Source organism: Argiope bruennichi, chromosome 10 (genome assembly GCF_947563725.1).
Source record: "Argiope bruennichi chromosome 10, qqArgBrue1.1, whole genome shotgun sequence".
Classification (NCBI taxonomy): domain Eukaryota; kingdom Metazoa; phylum Arthropoda; class Arachnida; order Araneae; family Araneidae; genus Argiope; species Argiope bruennichi.
The window spans coordinates 9,116,555-9,143,642 of NC_079160.1; the positions used below are offsets into that span (position 1 = coordinate 9,116,555).

Below are 27,088 nucleotides of genomic sequence, written 5' to 3' on the forward strand. Positions count from 1 at the left end.
AATTCGTTCACGAACGGACCATCTCTAATACGTATGTGTTTGTGTTTTAGAAACATGACAGCTTATATTTGTTAAGAACCTTTAAATTAAATGCTTCTGTTCCAAAACAGAATGGTGTCTTTTGAAATAATTCATGAATGCAAATAAATATGACATCTATATGGCAGCAAGTATTAGCATTAGATGCTCGTTTTAATACTTATAGGGCTCCCAATAACCCTCAGTTTCGTGAGTATTTTATTTTTTTCGTTTATTGCTGTTTGTCTAGCTACATAAACAATTATCAGTTTACTCACGTGAGTTTTTATATACCAGTGAAATTTTCCACTGAAATCGTATTGCAAGCTAGAAGGCTGCGTTTTTATTATATTTTTTAAAATTTCTTCCAAGATCAAATGTTTCTGTTTGATTTAGGGTGTTTGGTAGATCCTGTAAAGACCAGGGTATAATATTTTATCTCGTATTAATCTACGATTTTCTGAAATTACTTTGAAAAAAATTAGAATTTTTAATAAAAATTTTAAGAATTTTTTTTAGCATCTTTGTGAAACTATTATTGTATAATTGTAAAGTGTTGCTGAATTATTTCAGCAATTAATATTTCTTATTGTTAGATAAAATCATTATATTTTTAAATTAAAAAAAATAAGCAAGTAATTGAAAAACTTGTTTCATTTACATTCCTCGTAATGATCTTACAATTTATTATTAAAGTTCAATAAAATAGAACACACATTAACTGACTATAATACATATATGACATATTGAAGTGAAAAAATGCTCTTCAAATCTCTCTTGTATTTGTAAAACATAATTGAATATATTACAATTAATTCAAGAAAATAAAGAATTTTTTTTTTTTGAAAATGTTAATTTAGGTACCCTCTATATTAGAAGACGAAGCCAACTTTTAAGGGAAAATGCCAAGCAAGGGGTAAATACTTTTATTTCTTATGGCTTTTGGTAAATCTTACTCAATTTATGAAAATATATAAAAATTTTGAGAAAAAAATTAACTTAAATAGTTTAAAATTAGCTTACATAAAATTAATAGGTTTTAAATTTTTTTTAAAATGGCGTCTTAATTTTTAATAAGCAATTCTTCAATGTATATATATATATTTCTAAATTACACTCAGTTTTTTTTATATAATTTTATTGTAACATTTTCTTATTTGAGTTTTTGATTTCATATTTAAAATTCTGCAAAATTTTTTATATTTTTAATAAAAGTATATATGGGGAAAAGAAAAAGATTGATATTTTCTTATTGGATAAATTTTAAAAACTAAAAATGTATATTTTTCTTCTTTATAAAAAATGTTTTCAGTGTTACTTCATTATTTCTTATTATTTAAATTCCACTTTTTCCTGATGATTCTTTTTTAAAAAACTCGGCATCTTAGTTTCTGAATTAACAGTTTAGAAAATTTTATGTATATTTAAAAATTTTGATGTGTTTCTTATTTATAAAGATACATAAGAAGTGTCTTTTAGGTTTATTATATTTGAAAAGCATTTATATAATGTTTTTATTTAAATTTGTAACATATATTCACACAAGTATTAATTACCTGAGTTGTAATTCTTGTATGTGTGTCTGATTTTAAATAATATCTTTGGACTGAAATCTAATTTAGTATGCCCTTTCACATCATCAAGATTGTCAAATCCTCAAAAATTAAGGTAGATAACTGACAAGATAAACAATGTTGTTAAGCCATTAAAGTTAATGATCAACTGAGTTCCTTTAATTACAATTATGAACTTTATTGATTAGGATTGCTTTATCATGAAGATTGCTTTTTGCATCTTTATGAATACTCTTACTCTATCTATGGTTGTTGTGTGTTGTCAATCTGTGTTGTGATCGATAATATTAGAGCATGTGATAAATTCAGCATTTGAAGATGACACCAAGAAAAATTTTTTTACATAAGAAGCATCCTGTAGCTTTGCTAGCATCAGAAGAAAGCACATATTAGCTTCACTAGTATTGAACTAAAGAATTTTGTTTTCTAGAATTATACAAATGAAGTATGATTAATCATGCACACAGTGCCTTTGGCATCTGCAGAAGGCATCAGCAGAGTTTTTTTTAAAAAACATCTTATAGCTTTGTAAGCAGCAGGAACTTGGTAACTTTACTAGCACACATGCCAACATATTTTTTTACATGTATATCAGTAACTCAGCAAGAGAAAATATTAATTAAAAAATTCAACAGTAGGGTTTCTAGACAAATTACTCTACTTGCTTGTGTGAGTTACCATATTGGCAACAAATTCAAAACTAGATTTCAGCCCATCTTTGTTACCACATCAATATATTATTCTCTAATTAACATGCCAAGTTTTCCTTCTCCAAGTCAGAATTTTCCAATTTACAAAATATATTCATTATCTTTCTTAGATTTAATTTTTTAGCAAAGATATTATTCATATATTAATTATATGTTTGATATTGGGTTAGAGAGAATGTAAAATATCCATGAATATAGTTAATTTAAATGCTGTACAAATTATTAAATATTTCTCATTTTTAAGTAAAAATACTTTTGAAGATTTTAGTTAGGAAGTCTTTCTTATAATCCACTTGCAGCAAAATTTAGCAATGTGAAATATTTTAAAGGTAATTTTTTCAAAAACTGGAGAATTTAATAAAATACCTGCATTTATGAGTTATTTGTTCATCTCTTATTTATAAGCCTACTGCAATTTCACATCTGGCACTTAAAAATTGTGTTAAATAGCTATTCTCTTCATTAAAATGTTCATCTTTATGCATCAGTTAAAAATTAAAAAAAAAAACTTTCTTTTTTCAGGGGTGGAGATGGGGGTTTGCATGAATAAAAAATAATTTCAATTTTATTAATTAACAATGCTAATTTAATAAATAAATATATCTTGGTATGAAATGTGCTTATGTTGTAAAATATATCATTTTCTGGTAACTGTAATTTTAGTTAAAAATTTGAAAATTATATTCCAATGACTACAGTGTAATAAAAAAACAGTACAAGTGAAAATTTTATCATTTTGAAAATAGTCAGAAAAGTTTTTGAATAAAAAATTAATTAATAATTTTACTTTTATGAAAATTAGTTGATCCTATGCAGTTTTTTTTAAAAATAAATTTTAATTTGCCACTTTGTTTTATAACTGAACATCTCTTTATAACATTTCAAAATCACTCACTATGTTTTTTAAAGAAAGGAATAATATTAATAAATTTTAACTTTCAACACTCATGCTAGTTTGAATATTAGTGAAAACCAATGCTCTAAATTTTCTATCACATCATTCTTAAAATACAGATGTTAGAATGAGATAATTAATTTAAAAAATTGCAGTTGAAATGCTGTTTTTAAAGTATTTGAAACAAAATTTGATAATTTTTCACTGGATTTAGAAACTGAGGATCTAGATAAAATTTGTTTGAATCATGTTATTTATTTTGATTATTTAATCACTTTTTTGATGGTACATTTATATATGCATTTTATCTTGATGTATTAAAGAAACAAGTATAATAAAGTTTCAATGGGAGTATCAATAATTACAATATTCTTATAAGGTCTGAATAAGTTCAGAACTTTTTTTCTTTTTTATTGTGCAGCTGAGATAGATACTTTAAAAAACTATCAAAAATATTCAAACAGCTACTATGGTGCTAACTAGCAAAACCATGAATATCATGACAAAGCAAAACAATTTATAGCCATAAAAATGTTTGAAAGTGATTCATTAAATAATTCATTTGCCTAGTTGAAATTTCATTTTTTCAAGAAAATTTTTATGGGCATTTACTTTTGATTCTAAATTTTATTACCATATTACAAAGAACCAACCAATAATTTGAAATTTCAGCATTTTGCAAAAATTTGGATAAAATGTGAAGAAGTTACGTTTGCTTAATTTCTTGTATTTCTTCAAAAATTTATCATACACAAAAATGTATTGGTAGAAAAATTTTGAATAAAAGATTTTTCTTGGATTTTAAATAATTCAAATTAAAAGTTCCCCTTAATTAATGTTAATAATAATTTTTCCTTTCTTTCTTAAACATTGTAAATCTCTTGTATTCAAAAGAATTTTTTTATTGTACTTAATAAAATTATATTATTTTAATTAATTGAAATTTAAATAATAAGTATCATAAAAATTGAGAGAATTAATTATAATAATGCCACTAAAAACCATGACAGCAGCATTCAAGTTTTACAACATTGCATAAATAAGTAGTAAACAGGAATGGTTTTACTGTATTTAAATAGTGTTTTATTTGTATAAATATTCTGTGGGTGTATTTTAAATTCTTATTTTGTTTTGCCTATTTTTAAATTGAAGTGCTTACTGGAAGAGTTTTTTATTTCAAAGAAAAATAATTCAAGTTTAAGTTTTTAAAATTCATTTTAAGAGCTTGTTTGATAAAAATTGTTTCTAAAAAAATGGTACTTGCTCTAGGCAATTTCAACTTTCTACAAATATCTCATTTCAAAAATTATATTGCAGATCAAATACTTGTCCTAACAGTAGGCATAAAAATAATATGCTCCTATTTTTCTTATTTTGTTATTTCAGATTAATATATGAAATTCTAAAAAAATGCTATAGTATGCAGACAGTAAAAATAACTTTTTCTTTTATGGAAGTCATTACTTGACATTTGATTTGAATTCTTCTGAGTGTGCATACTCATTCATTTCTGCCAATATTTTAATTTCTTAACATCCTAATATATTGTTATTCATTTGAATGCTTAAAAGGAGGGATTCTCTGTTGATTTCATTCCCATTATATGGAGAATAATTTTATAAATTTATTATAATTATAACTGTTCCAGTTCAGTCCAGCTGCCAGGAAGCAATATTTACGACTGAGAAACCAGTTACTTGCTCAACGTTATGGAGTTTCCCTTGATCAATCGTAAGTTTATTTATATATGTAAAGTGATCAAAAGCATCTAAGCACATTCCAATTTACCTATTTTTCCATATTTTTAATAAAAAAGGGGGACGATTTATCTTTGAAATTTGGTCGTTTAAAGAATATACTTGAACTTGCATTTTGCAGTAAAGATTTAGTTACATGGGCATTTAAATATCTACCAGAAATTGATAAAGGAAAGGATGACTCTGTTTCACAGGAAGCAGATGAGGATTTGAAATTTTCAAAAAGTTTTTATCTGCTTTGAGCATATACTTGTTTATGTGTAAAAATAGAATGCATATTTCCTACTAGCAAAGCCTAAATGTATCCTGGCACTTAGTCCTATATAATGTAGCTGAACAATTTCTCCCTCTGGGAATATCTAGGTATCCTAAGACTGCCGACTAACAAAAATTGTTACACATTCAGTGGTGATTTTCCGCATAGGCATTGGAGGGTGTAGCGCAGGCACGCACATATACACACGCACACAAGACGGGAACTTTATAAATATAAGAAAAATATACCGTTTTAACTGAGAAAGAGCGTCAATTCTAGTATTCCAAGACGATCCAAATGCATTTTTCGTGGAACGCAGGGTCGGATTATCAAATAGGCAATGTTGGCAATTGCCGTGGAACATTGAGAAACTTTTTCTATAAATAAATTTAATATACGGTCATTCAAAAAGTAGGCGTTGCAAAACAATTGTGGAAATTTTACAGTTTTTGTGAATATTTCGAGAACTATTGGAATAAGAGCATAATTTTTTGGATTTTAGCATTGAGCTTTGCTCTTATGCCAAAAATTTTATTATGTTATAACCTCTCAATTCTCACCTTTTCCTCCTCATTCATATTTAAAAATTCTTAAAAAATTTTTTGTGTTATTTGTGCATTTATTTCGGGATTTTATGAAATATGATAATTTTATTTGAGTGAAAACATTTTTGAAAAAATTCCAGAATTCCATAAAATTTTATTGAGAGGTTAATTTCAGGATGACAAATCGATTCAGTAAAAAACCTCGATTTCGTAATTGAAAAATGTCAGATATGACTTAGTTAACTTTGTTAATTAATTTAGTTAATCAGTTTGTTATTTGGAACAAACGTATTCTCTCGAATCATTTCCAACCAACTCTGTAAAGATGCGATAGTAAATAAAGTTACAGACATTCTTTTGTCTACATTTTTTTCATTTTTGTCATTGACATTTTTGTCAAATTTTTGTTGTGGGATTTCAAATGGATGGACAGCTTCCATACGACGAGATGGGCAGTTCCTTCGCACTAAACGCCTTGTTCTTATGTTTGAAAACACATCTTTTAAAAACCAAGCATTTATGGTGATTTGCCTAGAAATCCCGACATCATCGCTCTCCAATCATCGGAAGAGTATAATGAATGAAGAAGTCACGCCTATTCAAACCACTGATCTTAAGATTGAACAATTCATTTCTAACCACTATCCCTTCTTGTCCTATAGAGAAGAGAAAACTTTCTCCCTTGGACCCACACGTTGCTTCCATAGGCTTGACCTGGCTGTCTGTTTTCCTGAGCTACTTCCACTGCTGAATCGTACAGTCGGCGATGATTTCTACAATAGTGATCATAATCCTATAATAGTTTTCCAAGCTGATATTTGTTGTGCGACCAGTGTCCTTCACGTTTCTTATTCCAACCGATTGGACTGTTTTCAAATAACTGGCAGATATAACAATGACTATAGTCAAAGCTTCAAACATTTTGGAAGCAATACATTTTGTTGATATCGCAATAAATACCGTTAATGACACCGTATCAAAGAGTTCCCCAAGTCTAAGAAAATTTCGTAGACTGTGGTGGAATGAAGCTTGTCATGACAGTTATAAGAACGAAAAAAAAAAAAAAAAAAAAGCTTTGGAATATTTTAGAAGGTACCTCACAACAGGAAATCTTGTTGTTTATAAATGTGTCAAAGCCCTTGTTCATAACATTCGCCGTCGTATCTAGAGGAAATTCTAGATTAATTGTGTCAGAAAACCTAATTTGAAGGTACTCTCCAGAGCATCTTGGGAAGCTTATAGTCAATATTTTGTGATTAACTACCCCTTTATTTAAGACGAAAGAAATTATCTGCAATTTATCATTTCGGAACAAAGCTTCCAAAGCATCCCATTTCTCAAATGACACTGCCAGTTAGTCTACGATGACTTTATAACGCCCATCCATATCACATATTACCATTCAGCCAGAGAATCAAAGTACTCCTACTAGACTTGGTCATTAATTATGTTTCCATTAAATCGCTTGATTTCTTTTCCTTCTCCTCCTCCCTGTGATATTCCAAAGTTTCCCTTTTCAAGATGCAACTGCTCCAATTATTTTCCAATAGCCTTTTAAATATCATTGTTATCGGTATTCTTCCCTTATGCAAATATTCACAGATGGCTCGAAATCAGATGGTCATATCGGTTGTGGTATGGTTTTCATCTGATACACTGAATTATCATTTACATACTTGCTGTTCTGTGCACTTAGTCAGCTATAAGATTCCAGTAAGCTCATTAAATTAAACTTGTACTTGGCATAGTATACCCTAATATGGCTCTTGAGCCAATAAATTTCTATTCCCTACCAACCAACAAGCCAGAACTCCCTAGCTCTGAAATAAAAATTGATTTCCAAGATATTTTAATAGAATATGCATGAAACAGATTGAAAAAAGTTACAATATGAAAGTGTAAAAATATAAAAGTGTAATGGTAATATAAATACATAATTTGCATTATAATTTTTAAAAAAATATTGTTTTTAATTTTTAAAATGTACTATTCTATAATTAAAAAAATATTTATATTGCATCAAAAAAGGTTTTGGTATGTTTTTACAATTTTGTTTCAAATAAAATATTTGAGTGATTTCGGTTTGTTCTACCATTTTTTCATTTCAAAACTTATTGAAAAGTATTTTAGTAAATCAAGAGTTTTTAAGTAATTGAGTTTATTAAATAATTTTAAATTGTTATCTTTTAATAATAAATTGAATAAATTAAGTGTTAATTTAAGTAAGATAATTATAGTTATTTTAAAAAAAAATTGCTAAAAGATTGACAAATAAAATTAACTTGAAGATATGAAATTCAATAGAAAATATCATTCAATCCTTAGGACTAAAGACGTTGATACTGCTTATTCCAGTTCGAATTTCAGGAGAAATATAAATAGGAATATTTTCCCTTATTAGTTCTTGGTTTATAATAAGACTGATTATAGTTAAAAAATTATGATTTTGTTAAGAATAATTTTCTAATTTTTATTCCTGTTGAAATGAAAATTTGAATGCTTGGCCAATATCCATCTCATTTAGAAAATATGCAAAGATAGTAAAAAAAATCTCTGTCCGATTATCCTTATGATATATGAAAAAAGACTAAAAGGCCAGCAATTTTTTTATGTATACGAATTGTCTTCAGTTTAAATAACAAATATTAGACAGTAAACGTAAAAATAAATTTAAAAGTGTAAATAAATTTAGTTTGCATTATTTTCTTATCATGACTGCAATTTACCTAGGAGAGGCTTCAGAATTATTTAGCATCTGTGGCCTCAAGTTGCCAAAATTTGCCACTGCGCACATTCTTTCTGTCATGGGCATACCAAATGGTATCGTCTTATGATGGTAACAAGATTTAAATTTATTATGGTTTTGGTTTGACATAGCCTTTGTTTTAGTTATTTTCATAAAATAGTCTTTATATTTGTTTAGAGATAGTTCATGTAAAACAACATTTATTTTTATTAAAACTCTGCTGATTTATTATGAAGAAATTATAAAGAATTTAATATTCATTTAATGATTACAAAACCAGTTTTTGTTACATTTTAGTAGTCTCCGAAGTCGAAGCATGGGAGCTCGAAGCAATAGTAGAGTCACTCTAGAAGTGAGTATTGCCATGATTTCTTATATGTTAAGACAAATATCTAATAGTAAACCATTTACCTATAATTTAAGGGGCTTTGAAATTATTTCATTTAACAAATCCGAAATTTCTATATTTCTATTATAAATGCTATAAGTTACATATGCTGTTAATCTTCAAAAAATATTATTTTCATCTTTTAAATGTTTACTATTATGTATTTCAATATTTAGCTCAATTTTTGTATGTGATTGTAAAATGCATTTTTGTTAAAAATAATTTAATTGCATTATTTGCAAAGATTTAAAAAAATAAAAAATAGGTTTAAAAGAAAGATTGCATTTAGAACATTTAGAAATTCAGGGTACACAATATCATTAAAGTGTTAAAAACTGCTTATTTTTAATGGTCCTTTTGTAAAGGCCTTAAAATAAGGGCTTATTTTTTTAGGGGTACTTATTTTCCTCCCTGAAATTTAAAAATAAATTTCTTAAGTTCAGGTTATATGAATGTATTTTCTTTCCTTTAATTTACAAAAGCATTGATGAAACTGTGGGCAAGATATATATCTTCCTTTGACTTAACTTTTTTTTTTTTCATTTCTTTTTGCTTTTCTAGATAAATGGAAAAAAATCGTTTTATTTCAGAGCTAATTATGTATAATTTAGTTTTTAATTGCAACCAATTTTTGTGCAAGTTTTAGAACTATTTTGCAGTACGCCTGGAAAATTTATGTATATTTAATTCACTATGGATCTTCAAAAGGAAAATCATTGAATAGTTGAAGGCTTTCAAAAATAAAAGTAAAGGCTTAAACATTACTAAAGAATTGAGATTATCTGTTAAATCTGCTGATTCAAAATATCTGATATTTTTGCAAGAGCTGAGGGAGGGGAAGTAAAGTAAAATTTCCTCTTGAAAAATACTTTGGTGAAACTGAATTAAAATTAATGCACTTGTAGAAGTCTTATGTATAGCAAAAAGTTTTTTGTTAGAAAACTGAACATTAGAAGATTAGATAGCAAATTTTATAAAAAGGAACAGGAATATAATTAATTAAATGAATAAGTTTTTATATCCTAATTTTTTTTATGTGAATAAATCTAATTCATCAAATAGTATAATCTTCACCTTTTTTAAACTTGTGTGCAACGTTCTACATTCTTTCAAGGATATTTCTTATTCAACGAATCTGCCTTGTAGCAGAGTCCATCTCTGACAACTATCGTTTTTTTATGTAATAATTACAAAGGAATAGATTCTGAAAAATGTTTTTGGAATCTAATTCAATTTATGAATACATACATAGTCATACATATGCTCCATATGTCAGATAGCCATGCATATGGTTTAAATATGACACAAATGAAAAAGTAGAGGGGGGGGGGTGGAAGAAAAACAAATCAAAGTAATTATACTAGCCACCATTGTAAAACCAGGGAAAATACTCTCATTTTTTGATGACAATAAATTTTATTTTAAAATACTGGTAAAATTGTAAAAACAGTATAAAATGCACTTTTTTGCATTTTATTGGGAAATATACATTCACATGCATTTTTATTGGGAAATCAGCTAGTACTAGAAGTAGTATAGGTATGGTGTTGAGGGAAAATTAAATTGTTAAATATTCTGCTTAAATTCAAAGCCAAATTTCTGAGTTGTTGATTTCTCTTATACTAGTTTTTGCAGTTTGTATTCTACAAATTTTTGTTGAATACTTAATTTAACATTTAAAAGTATAATTTGCTCTTGTTTCCCTTGTTATGTTTTGAAAAATATTCTATGTTGAAATTTAATTTAAATAAAGATTTATTTTCTAATGATGTAAAATTCTCATAAATAAAATTATAGCTTTAATATTCATATAAGTTTTTTAATTATTATTTATTTAGTGTTTGTTTAAAATCTCAAATAAGTCGTGGTAAAATAAAACTGTTTTTCTTGCGTATGGTATTTATAATTATGATGTTGTATTTCTTTATCATAATGCATAATATGTGTATAACTTCATAAATTTTTAGGATAATAGAATTCATTCCTTATTTTCCCAAAGTGAAATAGAAAACAAAGGAACTTCATATTGTTCGAAAAATTGCATTTGTCTTCTAAAAAATTATTAAAATAGAAAATTAAAATTATTTGTAAGGCATGGGAAAGAAAATCAATGTGTAACCATTTAAGGAGTGGGGGTTTTATATAAAATTTGCTTCTTTAAGGCCCACTTTCTAAAACTCTTAATATAAATGCATTTTTTGATTTCTCACAGAGACAACAGATTGATTCTAATTTTTTTCTTCTCTTTTATGTATTATATACAAATTATTTCCTTTCTTAGGAAGAAGAATATATTGTTTTTGCAATTGAAATTATTTTAAATTCCAATGCAGTTTCTTAGTTTTTTTATAAAAAATTAAAATTTCAGTTTTTGATTTCTGCTTTTATTATTAAATTTACAGACCAGCGATTCTTTTGAAAATCGCATTGCTTTAGCTGAAAGTAAGAAAGTTCCAAGGCGTACCAGTATGGCAACAGATGAAGTGGTGCCAACTAGATTGGCTGAAGCCAGCCGAGCTATGGCAGGAGACACCTCCATTGCAGAAAATTATGCATTTACTGGCGTTCATCATATATTTGATCAGCATAAAGACGCTGGTACGAAATAAGTCATTAATTACTATTATAGTTGACTGTATTATTAAACAACAGGACTTTTAAATACAGGTTGAATAAAATTAAATGCTCTTTTTTTGTAACAGGTAGTTGCTTTATTTATTTGGAATGTACATGTTTTGTGATGTAATATATTCAAGTTTTGTATCAAACCTTCATAACATCCTTGTTTTATAATAAAACATATATCAATTATGTTATGTTTGCCAAGTAAGTCTGTTCTTAACATATTTCAGTATCATGTCTTTGGTGATGCCAGTAATAATATTACCAGATAATAAAGCATATCAGATATTCAGTATGCTCTCCTTTTATTACATGGTATGCATAAAATCTATAATACAGTTTTTGCCAAACATTTTATGGGATGTCTATGATACTACTGTCAGCTGTGATTGAGGCTTTGAAATAGTAATGACTATTGGATATGAAGGCTTACCTCTTTAATTGTAACCATGATGGTGAACTCGCAAAGAAAGGAAAGTGTCCCCATAATATCTTATTTTTAAGATGGTGATATTTGTGTGGGGTTTTTATAAAAGATTGCATGCATATATGTGTGTCCATTTATGATTTGAAAACCCACACATTTATGAAGACATATATTGAGAGAGAATCTTCTGAAGCTTTGGCACAAATCTCAGTGCGGATTTGATGCATGCTTTGGACCTTTAAAATCTCTGATGCTGGAAAAATTGAATATATTTTTAAATAAATATATCTACTACCTTTTGCTCAGAGATGCCTTGACAAAGGTCATTGATTATGATTCTCTCTACATATTAATTAATTTTACATGGGATATGTATGACTTAGAGAGAAATATCGACAATGTGTCAACTTCTAGTATTTTGATAATTTTAAAACGCTGAAATTAAAATGGCATAAAGAAATAGGTATTTTCTCAACATTTATTTATTAAATAAAAAGATAGTAAATATTGTTAGGCGATAGATTATTAAAAAATAACTAGTTCATAAATGATTCCTATAGAGAAATCAATCAACCATTTTCATATTATGAAAGTTATAATAAAAATATTTTTTTCTTAGCCTTTTTCATTTAGATATCACATTTTTTAGTATTAAAATCAATTGCAATTTTTCATTCTACTCTCTTGATAATAGGAAGAATCAGGTCATCAAATAGGCCACAACTTTTTAGGGCTTCAAGATTATTTTAAAAATCTTAATCTGCATATATTAAAATATGGTGTATGGAATATATTAAAAAATGGTGTATTTTTTATATTCTGCTTAAAATTTAACTTTTTTTTATTTGTGAGATACTGAAATCAGTGCAATAAAAGATCATCTTCAATAAAATGCTTTGTTGTAATATTTGTTTCTTAAAAATTGCTTGCATTAAATTTTAAATTCTAATCAATAAAAAAAGTTATCTATTTTTGAAAATTTGTAGCAGAAAGAGAATTTGTATTGCTTTAGAGCCCCTACAGAGCTTAACTAAGTCCTGCTTTTTTATTTATAAGAAGTTCATTGTTAGTGAAGCATATATTTTCTTTATTCAATTTTTCTGCATTATTATTACCATGTATGCTTTCTTGAAATTTTTATTTAGTTTATTTTTTGCTTTTATATTTCAGTGACAGCTGTGCGATTTGCTAACAATGATAAAAGTCTATTGGCATGTTGTTCGTTGGATGGGAAACTCTCTATATGTCAATTAACACCTCCCCCTGCAAGTGTGCTGTATATTCTCGAGGGTCATAAAGCAGGAATTACAGGTTGGAAGATGTGTTCACCTACTGTTTTTTATAATGCATTTTCTTATTGAATTACATTTTTTGTTTTTGTTTTTAAGGAACTTTAAAGCAATTTTGTATTTTTGTATAATAATAATAATAATAAATACTTTTATGTTTAGTTATTAATGTATTACACCCTGTGGTTTATTTTCATCTAGTCTGCAAAATTATTTTGCAATGATTTGAATAAATTGTAATCATAGGATGTCAGGCAAATTAGGTGGATGATATGACATGTTTCATTTTATTTATTTATTTTGTAGAATTATTTTTATAATGATATTATAGAATGATGTCTTTTCTATTAACTATTGATGGATAGTATTTCATCTGAGCTTAATTCATTCAGTATGAATGAGGCTAAATGAAGACATGCAAACTGATAAAAACTACAGATAAATATCAACAGTTTGATCTGTTCTAGTACCTCAAAATACTTTATTTTCCAAGTAATCCACCAAACAGACAACAGTACTATTTTAGTCTTAATTCTATTCTGTGTGTACTATTTTAGGCATGACCAAAAATTGCTTTCACATTATATCATTAAAACAGCAAATGATTGATGATTGAACAAGAAGTTTTTTTTTTTCCTCCTGCAAAATTTTTGGAAAGAAAATATTTTTTGTTAATTTTACCAATTTGCTTCCCATGATTTTGAATGATCGAACAATGTATATTAAGCTTTTCCATTAACTCTGTAATCCTTTGACAAAGTTTTGTTGATGTTTTGTTTGATATTTCTACTAGAAATATAATTATAAAAAGAAATTATTTTTTCTGCAAGAGGTTGAAAGGTTAATGCTACTTGAATTAAAATGGTAAAGCATCTCTCTCATTTACAAACTCTAATGTTGCAAGAAAAATGTCACATATATTTTTAGTTCACTATCTTTCAAAAATTAAAATAGTGTTCATGATTGAATATGCAATCTTTGGTTTTAAGTTTGTCATTTCAAAGAGTAATGCTATAAAAATAAAATTGAAAAAATAAAATATAAGGAAAAAATGTTTCTTGAAAAAAACATTTTGTACAACTTTAGCATAAACAATAAATATGAATACTCATGGCCATTTTCCTTTTTTCCTCTTATTTATGAATTTGAATAATGCAATATTAATACTAACTTCAATTTTTATTCTAATGTCTTTAATTAAATATTTTCTTGCTTATAATGTAATAAATAGAAAAATGAATGAAAAATTATTGAAAATATTAATTTTATATATAATTCATACTTTGTCTATTAGCAGAAATATTGAATTTAAACTCTTAAATCTGAAAAAATTTAATGTAGAATGAAAAATTCATTGTATTTTTGCATAGCCTTTTTGAATTTGATAGCAACAGAATTATTAATATCTGTTGCAAACCATTTAGAACTTAAAACAGTTCATTTTTTTTAATATTGGATGTGCTGTTTCTTTAATATGTGATCTTTGATAGCTTTCGAGTGGTCCCTCTCAAATGATCTGATCTTGTCCTGTTCCCTGGATGCTACTGTGAGGTTATGGGATACTGCTCTTGGCTGTTGCATTCGTGTGGTTGAAGATCCTTTAAATGCATCTATACAGTGCTGTGCTTTCCAGCCACTCAATAACAACATGGTTGTGGTATCCTTTGATAATAATGGATATTAGAAAATTGAGATCAGTATTATTTTTAGTTTTATTTAACTGTTTTTTGACTTTTTTATTAAACCTAATTTTTTCCATTTTAAATTTTATGCACTTTGAATTTTGGAAACATAATATTCAACTTAATTGTTTGATCTATACAATTTTAGTATTTAGAACAGTTTTCGTATTGTAACTTTAAAACACATTTACTAATGAAAGTGCTGATTTTTATTAATTTTTTTACTGAAAGAAACACATTTTGGTCATTGCCATCTCCTGAACAAAAAGCACACTTTGCAGCTAAAGGTGAAGAATTAAATTTAGAAAAGTGCGAGTTTGATATTTTAAATTTATACCTATTAGATATATGACAAAATGTATTCTTTTTTTTTCTTCCCTTTTTGCTTATTTATAAAATTTATATCACAAAGAACCCATGTTTCTTCATGGCCGTGGCTACCCATTGTCTATCAAGACTCACTTCCTTAATTGGTTCTTAAGGGTGGATCAAAGAAATACGTTACAGTTCTTGTTGATCACTGTGTTATCTCTCGCATATGTTGCAGACAGATAATGAAGCATATGATCACACAATTTAACAAGTTTGTAACAAAATGAACATAATAACATATCTCTAATCAGTAAAACCTTGGAAAATACAATCTAATTTTTAAGTCATTCTTAGTAATAAAATAAATAAATTTTAAAAGAAAAAAAAATGTTCAAGAACAAAAATACAGCTTTATTATAGTGCAAGGTCATGTCTAAACATTAATAATTCAAAGGTTCTAGAAATCCAAATGTTGAATTAATTTAAGTCATACTATCATAATCTATGTCTGCATGTATGCAGAAAAAGGTTTAAAAGTGCAAAAGAAATCAGATACAGATATATGTTTTTAAATTTAATTTTGAAATGATGGGATTTATTGCATATTTTTAAAGTAGTGATGGGATAGTGAAGCAATCAGATACTCGATTGTGATAAAACTGATATGTTTATACAATCAACAAATGTACTTTAAAGCAAGTTAAATAATATGTTATGTGGTTACAAATTTATGTTTTAGGGAAAAACCCTATTGACTGAATAAATAACTCATTGTTGTATAATCTGACAATCTTACAAGCTAAAAGAAGTGTATGTTAATGTCATAAAGTTTGCAATGCCTTAATATGAATTCAGGTTGGCAACTCCAAAGGAATGGTCCAAGTTCTAAATGTATCGACAGGAATATATTTAAAGGTTAGTTTTTCTTCATTTTTGGTTATTCTAATATTAGTATGACTGAACAATTAAATTATACATAATTTTATTCCATAGAGTTTTTGAAGGAAAGAATTAATTTCATTATTATCTAAGATTCAGATTCATGGCAAGGAGATTGAAAACTTTTCGGCAAGACTCAGAAATGATAGCTATTTGTTATAGTGTTCTGCATGTAAAAAAGTATTTGATAAAAAGAAGTATGCCTATAAGGCACATTAAAGATGAAATGAGGCAAAATTAAAGCAAACGATAAAAGAAATTGCAACATTGGTCAGACGAATCATTTTTCACACATTTCCCAACAACGGTATACGTATCTACCAGTATAAGATTATGATCGTGATTGTTCCTTTCCAACTGTCCGGCTTGAAGGTGGATCTGTCGTGGTATGGGCGGCGGTGTCATGGCATTCTTCAGGCTCAATCGTAACCCTGAAAAGAAGGATCATTGGGGAGAAGTATAGAGAAGTTTTAGCTGACCAGGTCTGTTCTTTGACGCAAACTTTGCTTCTTGCAGGATATGGAATTTTCCAGGATAATAATGCTTCTATTCATATATCGGGATTTGTGAATTTGTGGTTAGACACAAAGATGAAGTGAAATATATATCTTGGCTCACACTTCAATATAATTCGACATTTCAATATATGGTCTATTGTAGCGTTCAATCCGAATCGATATTCTCCTCCAGCGTCTCATCCAGAACTTCCACAATATCTCCTTGAAGAATGGTACAATATTCCTCTAAACATTATTCAGCGCTTGTATGATTCGATTTCAGTCAAATACTAGCTGTATTACTTGCTATAGGTGATCCTGTGCCTTATTAATAAAGATTCTTGTATTCATTAATTTGATTATTACCTATATATATATATATAATATGCATGCAGGTAATATATGGTAAAACAGTCCGACCACCTCAGTAACAAATAAGGTTTATTCTACACACAGGCAACAAAACTCAGCCGAGTGTACACAAAAAAGGCGCTTGTAGCAAGCAGTAGAACACAAATGGCAAATCAGTTCGAAGTGCTCAGAGAGAACTCATTCAACTATTAGCATGCGCTCAACTCAGATAACTGTCTCCCGTCTTTTTATAGTTTCCGTGACAGGGAAAAGAAAGTTCTAATAGATCTATCACGAAAAAATTCTGGAATCTTTGATTTTTGTTGTCAGATTTGTTACCAAATTAGCCAAGTTTGTCACCAAGACCGGGAATCTGTCCCGCAATCATTCAGATAATTGCATAAAAGTATTAATATGTTTATCGTTAATGCCTGGTGGATTTTGGATTATTTTGGTAAATAACAATTGGCTGAATAGGGATTGGAAGATTAGTTTCTAGCTCTTAAATTGCACTGTTGTTGATTTTTTTAGGGATAATTGAAAAATTTCTAGGCAATTCTTTGATTGGATTGAGATTTAGTGCTCAGTGAACCATGTAGCTTTGGTGATTTGTCTGAAGTAAATTTTTTGCAGTATCTGATTGGAATGCTTTAAATAAGGACATGACACGAAATTGTATTATAGATAAACACTTTGTTTTGTGTAATATTCAAATTCCGAAACAATAGAAGTAGTGTTTATCGCAGTTATTTTGATTTTTTCCCCCCTTCTATCTCTCTAGGTGGCGTTTGTTGCAAATCTTGAGCTTTTTCGATAGCAAATATCGCGAAGTGGCCTTCAGTTTGGCAAAAAATACTGCAAATTATAGTTGCTCTAAAAACTTCATAATAAAGCAGTGGCTTTTGATTCAGCAATAGAACCTATTTTAATCGGTATTTTCCCCCTTTATATGGTTGAATAATGTGCAAAATTCATTTTTATAGGCGGTAACATCAAAGTAAATGAAAATATGTGGTCTTGCACTTGAATATTTTGAAGAATTATATGAAAATTTTATTAAAATAGAGGATTTGATCAGCCCCATTATAATATGTTGATTGAATTTCATTAGCATATAAAGAAATTACCTGTTTTGATGCTTCTGAATATTACTTATGTTTTCCATAATATATGCAATTACTTTTGGAAACACATACCTTCTAAAAATTATTATTGAAGGTATCAAAATTATTATTACGAAACATATATTTTGATTACAGTGATGGAGAAATTAAAATAAATATTTTCTGCAGAAAACTTGTAGGTCAGCTATTTTCTCTGGAAATTTGTAAAAATATCATTGCTAGTCTCCTGTTTATTTCATTCTTAGGTACTTTCATTGTTTTAGGGTGGGAGCAGCAAGACTTCAGGAAGTGTTCTTTCCATCGTATTTGATTCTTCGGGGCAGCTACTTTGGGCTGGAGATGACAGAGTGAGTTGGATACTTTATTTTTTATATATGTATGTGAAATAATAAGCAAATAAAAAAGAAAACTTTTGAAAATTAACTATTAGAAGAATCGGACAGTAATATTGTAGTATTTGTTGTTTTTTTTTCAAATTAAAACAAAGAATCTATGTATTTATTCTGAATCAGTGATATAATCAACCTTTATTATCAATGATATTTTTCCATCCGATGAAGATCCACTGAATAGAATTTCATTTTTGTCTTCTTTTGTATTCCAATTTTTTTCTTTGAAGAAATGTTGTGATGATCTAAATAATTAGAGGATATAATATTTGGAGAATAAAATAGGTGAAGTAACATCTTAACGATTCCTTGATTCTATCTGGAGTTTTTCTTTTATCATATGATCTTGCATATTAGCATGCAGTAGAATAACACCATTTTTGTTAAAAGGATTTGATACTATTTGATAAAAGTTTGCTAACTTCATCTAATTGCTAATTATCAAGTTGATTTTGTTATTGCTGACCAGAATCTGATAGCTCCATACCCAAGCCATTACCTTTCTTGGTTATCTGTGTAGCTTTGTTGTTTAATTAGCCATTTCAGATTGTAAAGTACTCGGTTTTCATTTCCAGTCACCCATATGATCTTCTGCATTATGCTGTTGCAATAATAAATGGTATTCATTCTCCTTCTCTTTTAATTTTAGCTACCTGCTTCTGGTGCTCTTGAATGATGGACCAAAATTTCTTATTCACTTTCATCAAAATGACAAATCAAAAGACAAAGTGTATTAAACGTTATCAAAAGATAATTTTTTTTTGAAAGAATCAAGTTAAAAGGTAAAAAGAAATTATTCAACTTGAAGCTGCTGTTGGCCTCTTCAGACATCTAATGTATTTGAATAACAGCTAATATTTTTTCATATCTTTTGTTGCTTCATAAAAGTGAGTGACTATTCACAACTCTTTTAGCATCTGGCCTGGAATTTTAAACAGAGATTTTTAAAAAGAAATTGCTCTGTAAAATAAAATGGCTGCTTTTACTTGCAAAAACATTAATCGCACAATCAACTGATTAGTATTGAATAAACTATATGATTTTTCTGTCGTCCTAGAATATAAGTATGAAGTTAACTTTAAATGAATTAAAATTTTTGAGACTAAGTGACTTTATATGAAATCCTTCCTCGCAGTAAGATTCTTCTTTATATTTTTCTTTTATTTATTTCAAATGATAATAGATCTTTTTCTTTTATAGGGATACATCGTTTCTTACCTATTTGACTTGCATTCTGGCAGGCTCACTAAAGGAAAAAAGTAAATTTTTGTTGAAATATTTTACCATTTTACTAAATTTTCGAACCATTTAATACTTTTTATGTACCTTGAATGTGTACTCTCGTATTTTTACATACTTATTATTGCATGAACTTAAAAAGAGTGCATGCGTTTTCAATAAAATCAGTGAATAAAACATAAAAAATAGTTGACCAAATAAAACTTGCTTTCAAATTTACTAGAGATTTCTACAACAGAAATATTGGCACATTTTTCTTTGATTCAAAATATTCCAAAAACAATAAAGGGAAAAGAAGAAAAATCAGAATTTTTAATATTGATTCAAGGGAGAAGTGTATGAAGAAAGACGAAAAAAAAAAAAAAATGTTGGGTGCCAACTCAACCTAGTTATTTCAACATGGCTTAAAATTTAGAAGTTCGTGCAGATATATCTCATGCGATTTCAAAATGCAAAGTTAATCTATTGAAACTAAACTTTTTAATTAGGTTCCTTATCTCTAAAAGCAGAATAAAAACACTGTCTATAACTTTGTTACATGTGTCTGTAACAGCTGTTACTGTTCTTCAAAGTCTTCCCATTGCTGTAATTTTTATTTTTACATACTTAGCTTTATACATATAGTTCATACATAACTTTACTGAAACAGAAATTTTGTCTAACTCTAATTTCTCAAATGACAACCACAAAGTTTTTAAAAAATTCTTTTTATATACATTTTTTTCAGACATTACAATAACTATAATCTAAAAATGCTATCATGTGTGGTATGTTCCTTTTGTGTGTGTGTTGTTATAAATATGATATTTTTGCAATTACATGTTTAATGTGACAAAAAGGCTCCTTTTACTGATATATATATAAAAGAAAGAAACAAGAATTTGCTGAGAGATCATCATATAATTTAAAATAATATTATTGCTTTCCTTTAATAGAATCCTTGTGTCTGAAAACAGTGCCATCACTTGCTTGTCTGCTCGCAGCTGGGCCAGCAGAGAAGCTAGAGATCCATCTCTCCTGGCGAATTGTGCTTCTGATGCAGTGTTGCTTTTCAGGTAAGAAATTCTTCCACTTAATTTCAAATCATGTTTTGCTTTTCCGAATATTCATTCTAAATGAACATTCTTAGTCAAGATTCTTGTCTTTGAATATATAAAATCTGTATTTCCCAAATAAATATATTTTAATATAAAACATTAAATACTTCATCAAATGGTTTAATTTATTCAGTTAATTATAAATCTATCTTGGCTAATTAAAATCAAGTGATGATATCTGTTAATTATGAGAAAGTTGCTTAGATAATACCAAGTGGCATTGTCAAGCTGGAGAGGGTTTCCAATGGATTGAATTAATATGATATAAAAGTGAAATGGCATCTATGACTCTGCATGTGCAGTTGAGTTGATGTTCGGTCTGCCATTTACATCATGGAAATCAAAATGTCTTCGATGTATGCAAAACTGACAGCGAACGTTCCACATTGCAAACTTTTTCACAGAACATTATCTCCTATATTTTTATTTAAAGAAAATAAAATAAAATAAATGAATGAAAATGGCCAAATGAAATGTTAGTCGAAATAAAAATAAGCCAAACTATAGAGGGAAAAAAAATCAGACTAATAAATCATTTCAAAAGCAGTGATATTCATCAAGTTTCTAAAAATTATTAATAAACATTAACTTTATAAGCTAGATTATAAAAAATTACTATCATTTCTTATTTATTTATCCAATAAAAGGGATAAATTTTGCAGTGCAGTTTTTCATTTTCGTTAAAATTAGTATTGCTGATATTGAGGAGATTCTGTTTTTCTTTAGAGATCTCATCGTCATTCTAATCGAATACTCACGTTTTGAATAATATACGATCACTTAAAGGTTATCTTAACCTATATAACCTTAACAATAAAGGTTTACATCACAATGTTTTTTTTAATCTGGAGAAAATTCTAAATGAAGTAAAATCCAAATGGTGGCAATTAAATTTTTTTAGGGAAAATTATTTACTTTACCTTTTGTTTAGTTTCCCCCAAATTGAAATTTAGCAGAAATCTGTGCCAATTTGTAATATAAGTCGAGAAAGCTCATTTTCTATTTTAAACCTTATTAAGAACTGTTTGTGTCCCAGTACTTAAATGTTCTGTTTTTCTTTTACATATTGAAAATGAAGTCATATAGGAATCAAATTATGAAAAAAAAAAAAAAAATTCTTCCAGTTAAAAGCAAAAAAAAAAAAAATATTTTAGTATTTTTATGCCTGTCAATATCTAATCCTGTATTTTTAAATTTTCTACTCCCCCTCCCCTTTTTTTTTCATTTTTATTACAGTTTCAAAAATATAATGTTAATGTTAAATGTGTAGTTTCATGCTCCCTCTAAAATATATTTAATCTATTATTGTTATTTAGATTATAATTTCTATCATTATTGTTTTTTTTTTCTTTTTTAAGCAGAAAATATGTTAAAACACTGAATTTAGAATACCAAAATATTTTATGATATACTTTTATATAAATATATTATATTGTAATTGACTGTTTTGCTGAATAATACAATTGCATTATTAATGAGGTAACAAAAAAAAAAAAAAAAGTCGTCTTGCGAGTTATTGAATAAGACTGCTAGCTTGCTTTTACAAATTTTAGAAATACTGGAAAATTCCCCGACTTTGCTGGTTCTTGGGCCAGATACTCGTATTAAAAAGATATTTCAATTTTTGTTTACCATAATCTTAAGTCCTATATATTTGTTATAAAAATTTTTTATGAAAAATAAAATCTACAGCGATTTCCATGGATCTAGGGTATAAGTAGGTCGATTTAAAAAATGTTTATTAGTCTAGCAACAAATAAATATATTTGTTTACAGATATAGAGGTCATACAATCACGTTTCATAATAAATAAAAACATATGTATTCCGACAAAGATTTTTAAAAATTAAAAAAAATATATAGCCTAGAAGAAATCTTAACATGTTGATTTAATTTAAATTATATTGTAGTGTGTGAATAAATTGACCATAGGGCCATGTAATATGCATTGCTTAGGACCTAAATTTGTCACTGATTCAAAAATAAGTATATTACATATAAACATGCCGTCTTTCTTTTAAAGCTCAAAATTCACTAAAATTCCTTTTCAAGGAACAACATTTAACCATAAAGCCTCCTTGATCCCATTGTATCCGGAATTCTATAATTTCGAAATTCTAAGCTGTATAGAATCGACATCTCTTAGTACAAGTTTTCTAATACAATCTGTGGATCAACAGTTCATTTGAAACTTCTGAAAAGCTCTGTACTTAGGATTTTTCCTTTATATTACTTTAAAGGAAAGTATTGTAATGTCCAATTCCAAGATTCCCACCATGCTTTAGGTCACTTCGTGCCCCCCGCCCCCCAAATGTCTACTAACACCACGAGCTGGAAATTATGAAATTTGGCATGTGGTCTTTAAACCAAAATTTTAGATTTGTATCCAATTTTTGACAAAATCGATGACACGTAGTCTGTATATAACTAATAACAGACAGTGAAACTGGATTCTAAGTAATATTGGCTTTGAAACCTATGTACCTTTGCTTTTTTGGATATCCTACATAAATTGAAGTTTCATTTGCAGTGTGGTGATTGTATAAAATTAATGTCTTATCGTAAGAAAAATTAAAATTTTAAATAACAAGTGGCAAAGAAATCTTGATATTTATAAACGAAAGCTGGCATATCCAAATGATGATAGTATTACGCGTTTTTAACAAATTTTAAAATGTTCAACTGTTAGTAAAAAGTTTTCAAATATTGCCTAAAGAATCCTTATGAGGTAAATAGTCTATTTTAATAATAGTTTATTTTGTAGAATCAACATTTTACGTAAATATAAATGCTTCAAAGTGATTCTGAATATATTATGAATCTGTAGTGTTGCTTCCTTGCGCAGAAAGTTCCATCGCAAGGTAAACAGTTTGACAGATAGTTCTGTTGTTGCTTAATGATTGCCGATTCAGTGACCCCCTTACCTTGACGACAAAGTGGTAGAATCTTTAGGAATTTTGATGTTTTAAGGTGATCTTTTGTAAACCTTTTCTGCCCTATCTGGGGAATTATAAAAGGCCATGAGATCAAGTTGGAGACAGCCATTTGAGATCAACTCAAGCTATTAGTTGAGCGTGTCGAGACGCTTATCAACTGCTGTTTATTGCGTGTGTACGTCCCGGCTGTGCTTTATTGTCTGTGTATTCGTGCCTTCATGTTAATAAACATCGTTATTTGCTACTGAGACCTGCTGATTGTGTCACCATACATCCACTATAAGCGAACCCATCGAGTTTACCAGAATTTTGCCTGTAACAAAATTGTATACGAATATATATATTTACTCGTCATTTTATTTTTTTTTATGTTGGAATATTAGTAAAATTATAAAATAAGTAAGCTATGTTGTTCGTTATAAAATGAAATTTATACTTCAAAATTTTTAAATAATGGCACGAGAAGTAATGTAAATAACATGGTAAGCGAAAAGCAACCATAGCTTATTCTGTCTCTTCTCGGTTGTTCGAAGTCCATAGGATATATTTTCATCATCGCGGCGACCCCGCCAGCAAAATTTTTACTTTCCTTACTGTTATAAGACTATTACGTCTTCTGTTCTTTTTTGTTTTAAGAATGCCAAAATGTCTAAGGTTTATTGTGACATTCGACAAATCTTTAAAAAAATTGGAGATGGGGAAAAAAATATTTGGTTTCGATATTTATATTTATTTACATGTACAGATTTTAAATTAATTTTGGGAGTAGTTAGTGTTTTTATAGTAAGAATGTTAATGTATGTTCTTTCGTGAAGCATCATAAGGAAGGATGGATCTTTGGAATTGAAGCGGAAGTTTCCAGTAAGGCATCGCTCCCAGCTGGCAATGATACGAAGTTCCTTTTGCCCCATCATGTCCTTTCGGCAAGGTGCCTGCATAGGTGAGCAGTTCATATCTACCTATTTATTTTATTAGATCCCCCATATTCTACCACAGTTAAGAAACGGCAAAGATTATCCAATTAGACAGATCAGACGCCAGTCGTTACATTGAATCGCACGTATTAAGTGATCCGAGATCAATTTATTTGCTGGCAGAGTACATTTGCATGCACTGATCGAATTTATGTTTAAAAAAACGATTCAGGCGCATCTATACAGTAGTTTGGCAACTCTGAAACGACAGATAAGAATTAATAATCATTTGCTATTCTGTACTATGATAATTCTTCACGATTCCGCTATTGTTTCTGTGTACTAAATAGATATGGCAAGTACATTAACATGAGTTGAGCTTCGTTAATTTTTCATTGTTCCCTCGTTTCAAATCAAAATTGCAGGCTAGACAATGGACTTACCAAGTTATTTTGAAAAAGAGTAGTTCTAAAGATATCAAAAGACGGGTTCTAGAATTAGCAGAAAATGTGAGAGAAGTGTATATTACTTCAAAGGAACTGTATTGATAAAAAAAAAATTATATTAAATTAACTATTTAATATATGTATTAGATGTCCTCTTTTTTTGTCTTCATACACAGCATATTAGCAACTGTTCCATCTTCAAACCATATAGCATCAATTGCAATTTTTGTTGTTATATTTTCTAATAAATTCAAATATTTTAAAATCTGTATGCATGTTACTCAAACTACCTAATATTCGTAGCAAAATTTTTTTATATGCCTTTCATTATTAATATTTCTGCAACATTTAAGCAATCCTTAACAGTAGTGAGAAGGGAAAACTACTTTAGAGCATGCCAAAAGTTTTTCTGTTGTGGAGAGGGCAATTTCTAACATTTCAGGCACTGTACTTTGATCATTCCTTTTTTTATTCAAACAGTAAGAAAAAAAAATATATTTGCTTATTGTTAATTGTGCATACAAAGGAAATTGGAACCAAGATAAAAAAAAAAAGTACCTTAAATAGTACTTTAGAAAGGAAACTTACACTATTTTATCTAATGATTAAAAGCATTTAAAGAAAATATGTGCAAAATTAAAGAAGAAAGATTGAGTCCCTTCCGTATCCATTTTCCTTTTCAGACAAAATATATTTAAAATACTTTGCCAAGACATTGCAAATAATTTTTTTATAATAGCATTTTAAGATTTTTTCAAATGCATTTATTACCAACATTTACAAATTTTTGCTGCAGTGACTGGAAGTGAAGACACTTGTGTGTATTTCTTCGATTTGGAACGAGAAAACAAACCCTGTGTGAACAAACTGCAGGGGCATTCAGCAACCGTTATAGATGTGTGCTTCAATTATGACGAGAGTCTGTTAGCTTCCAGTGATGCTTCTGGTATGGTTATTATTTGGAAAAGGGAACAACGGTGAAGCTATTTATTTTTATAATTTTGAATGTTAAATCAGTATTATTGTTATATGTATTTCTCAAGAAATATAAGATTTCTTTTAATAAATTCCAAGTCTCAAACCAATTATTATGTGATTAAAGGTAATAATTTATATACAAATATCTTCAAAATACCATTTGAGAAAAACTGAGATCTGCCATGTATATTAAAATTAATGTTGTCGAAGGCTTTATAAAACCAAATTTTATATATATATATATATATATATATATATATATATATATATATATATATATATATATATATATATATATATATATATATATATATATCAAACTTCAATGTAATAAAGTTTTTGAAATGCTTTTTTCTAGCCTTTATTGTACTCTAAATACACTTAATTTGTTTAATCAAATGCATTCATATTTACAAGAAAAAGAAATTAAGTTGCATACAGTTCCTGAAGTCTTATCATGAAATAGTTGTCTTAGAAGTGCCTTGTTTTGAATGTGGTAATTGTTTTCAAATTGAGATTAAATGAAACAGTCTGCAATCAGTAATTGGTTTTAAATACATATAAAGGAAAAGACTTAGATAGAATTGTTTGTGACGAAAAGCAATTTAATTTGCTTTGTATTTCTTTAATTCATGAAATGTTTGAAAGATTTAATATATGAATTTGAATGTAAAAGAAAATACTAAATACTTAAAACATTTATTGTGATAAAACTATCTCACTTTCTCATACAAGATGCTAAATTTACACAAATCTCTGTTGCTAATGGGAGTAAGTTGATGGGAACGAATTATTTAAATTCCAGTGATAGATAATATAGCTGCTTTCACAACACAAGAAAAAAAAAGTGCCAATGAATTCATAACAATCAAACATTCCAAACAATACTGAAAATGGAGATGAGAATGCAGAAACAATCAATTGATTCAAAATAAACAATAGCATTTCAATAAATAG

General features: G+C 28.0%; 1 protein-coding gene across 1 annotated transcript; it reads left to right on the forward strand.

Moving 5' to 3' along the window:
- Positions 1–26,348, forward strand: LOC129988262 (WD repeat-containing protein 13-like). Its single transcript, XM_056096448.1, has 13 exons — positions 1–228; positions 879–934; positions 4,846–4,928; positions 8,799–8,853; positions 11,292–11,487; positions 13,109–13,249; positions 14,718–14,884; positions 16,077–16,136; positions 18,396–18,479; positions 19,722–19,780; positions 20,696–20,815; positions 24,609–24,733; positions 25,950–26,348. Exons 1-13 carry the CDS (start codon positions 138–140, stop codon positions 26,132–26,134), a joined length of 1,422 nt encoding a protein of 473 aa, XP_055952423.1. The 5' UTR covers positions 1–137; the 3' UTR covers positions 26,135–26,348.
- Positions 26,349–27,088: the final 740 nt, after the last annotated feature.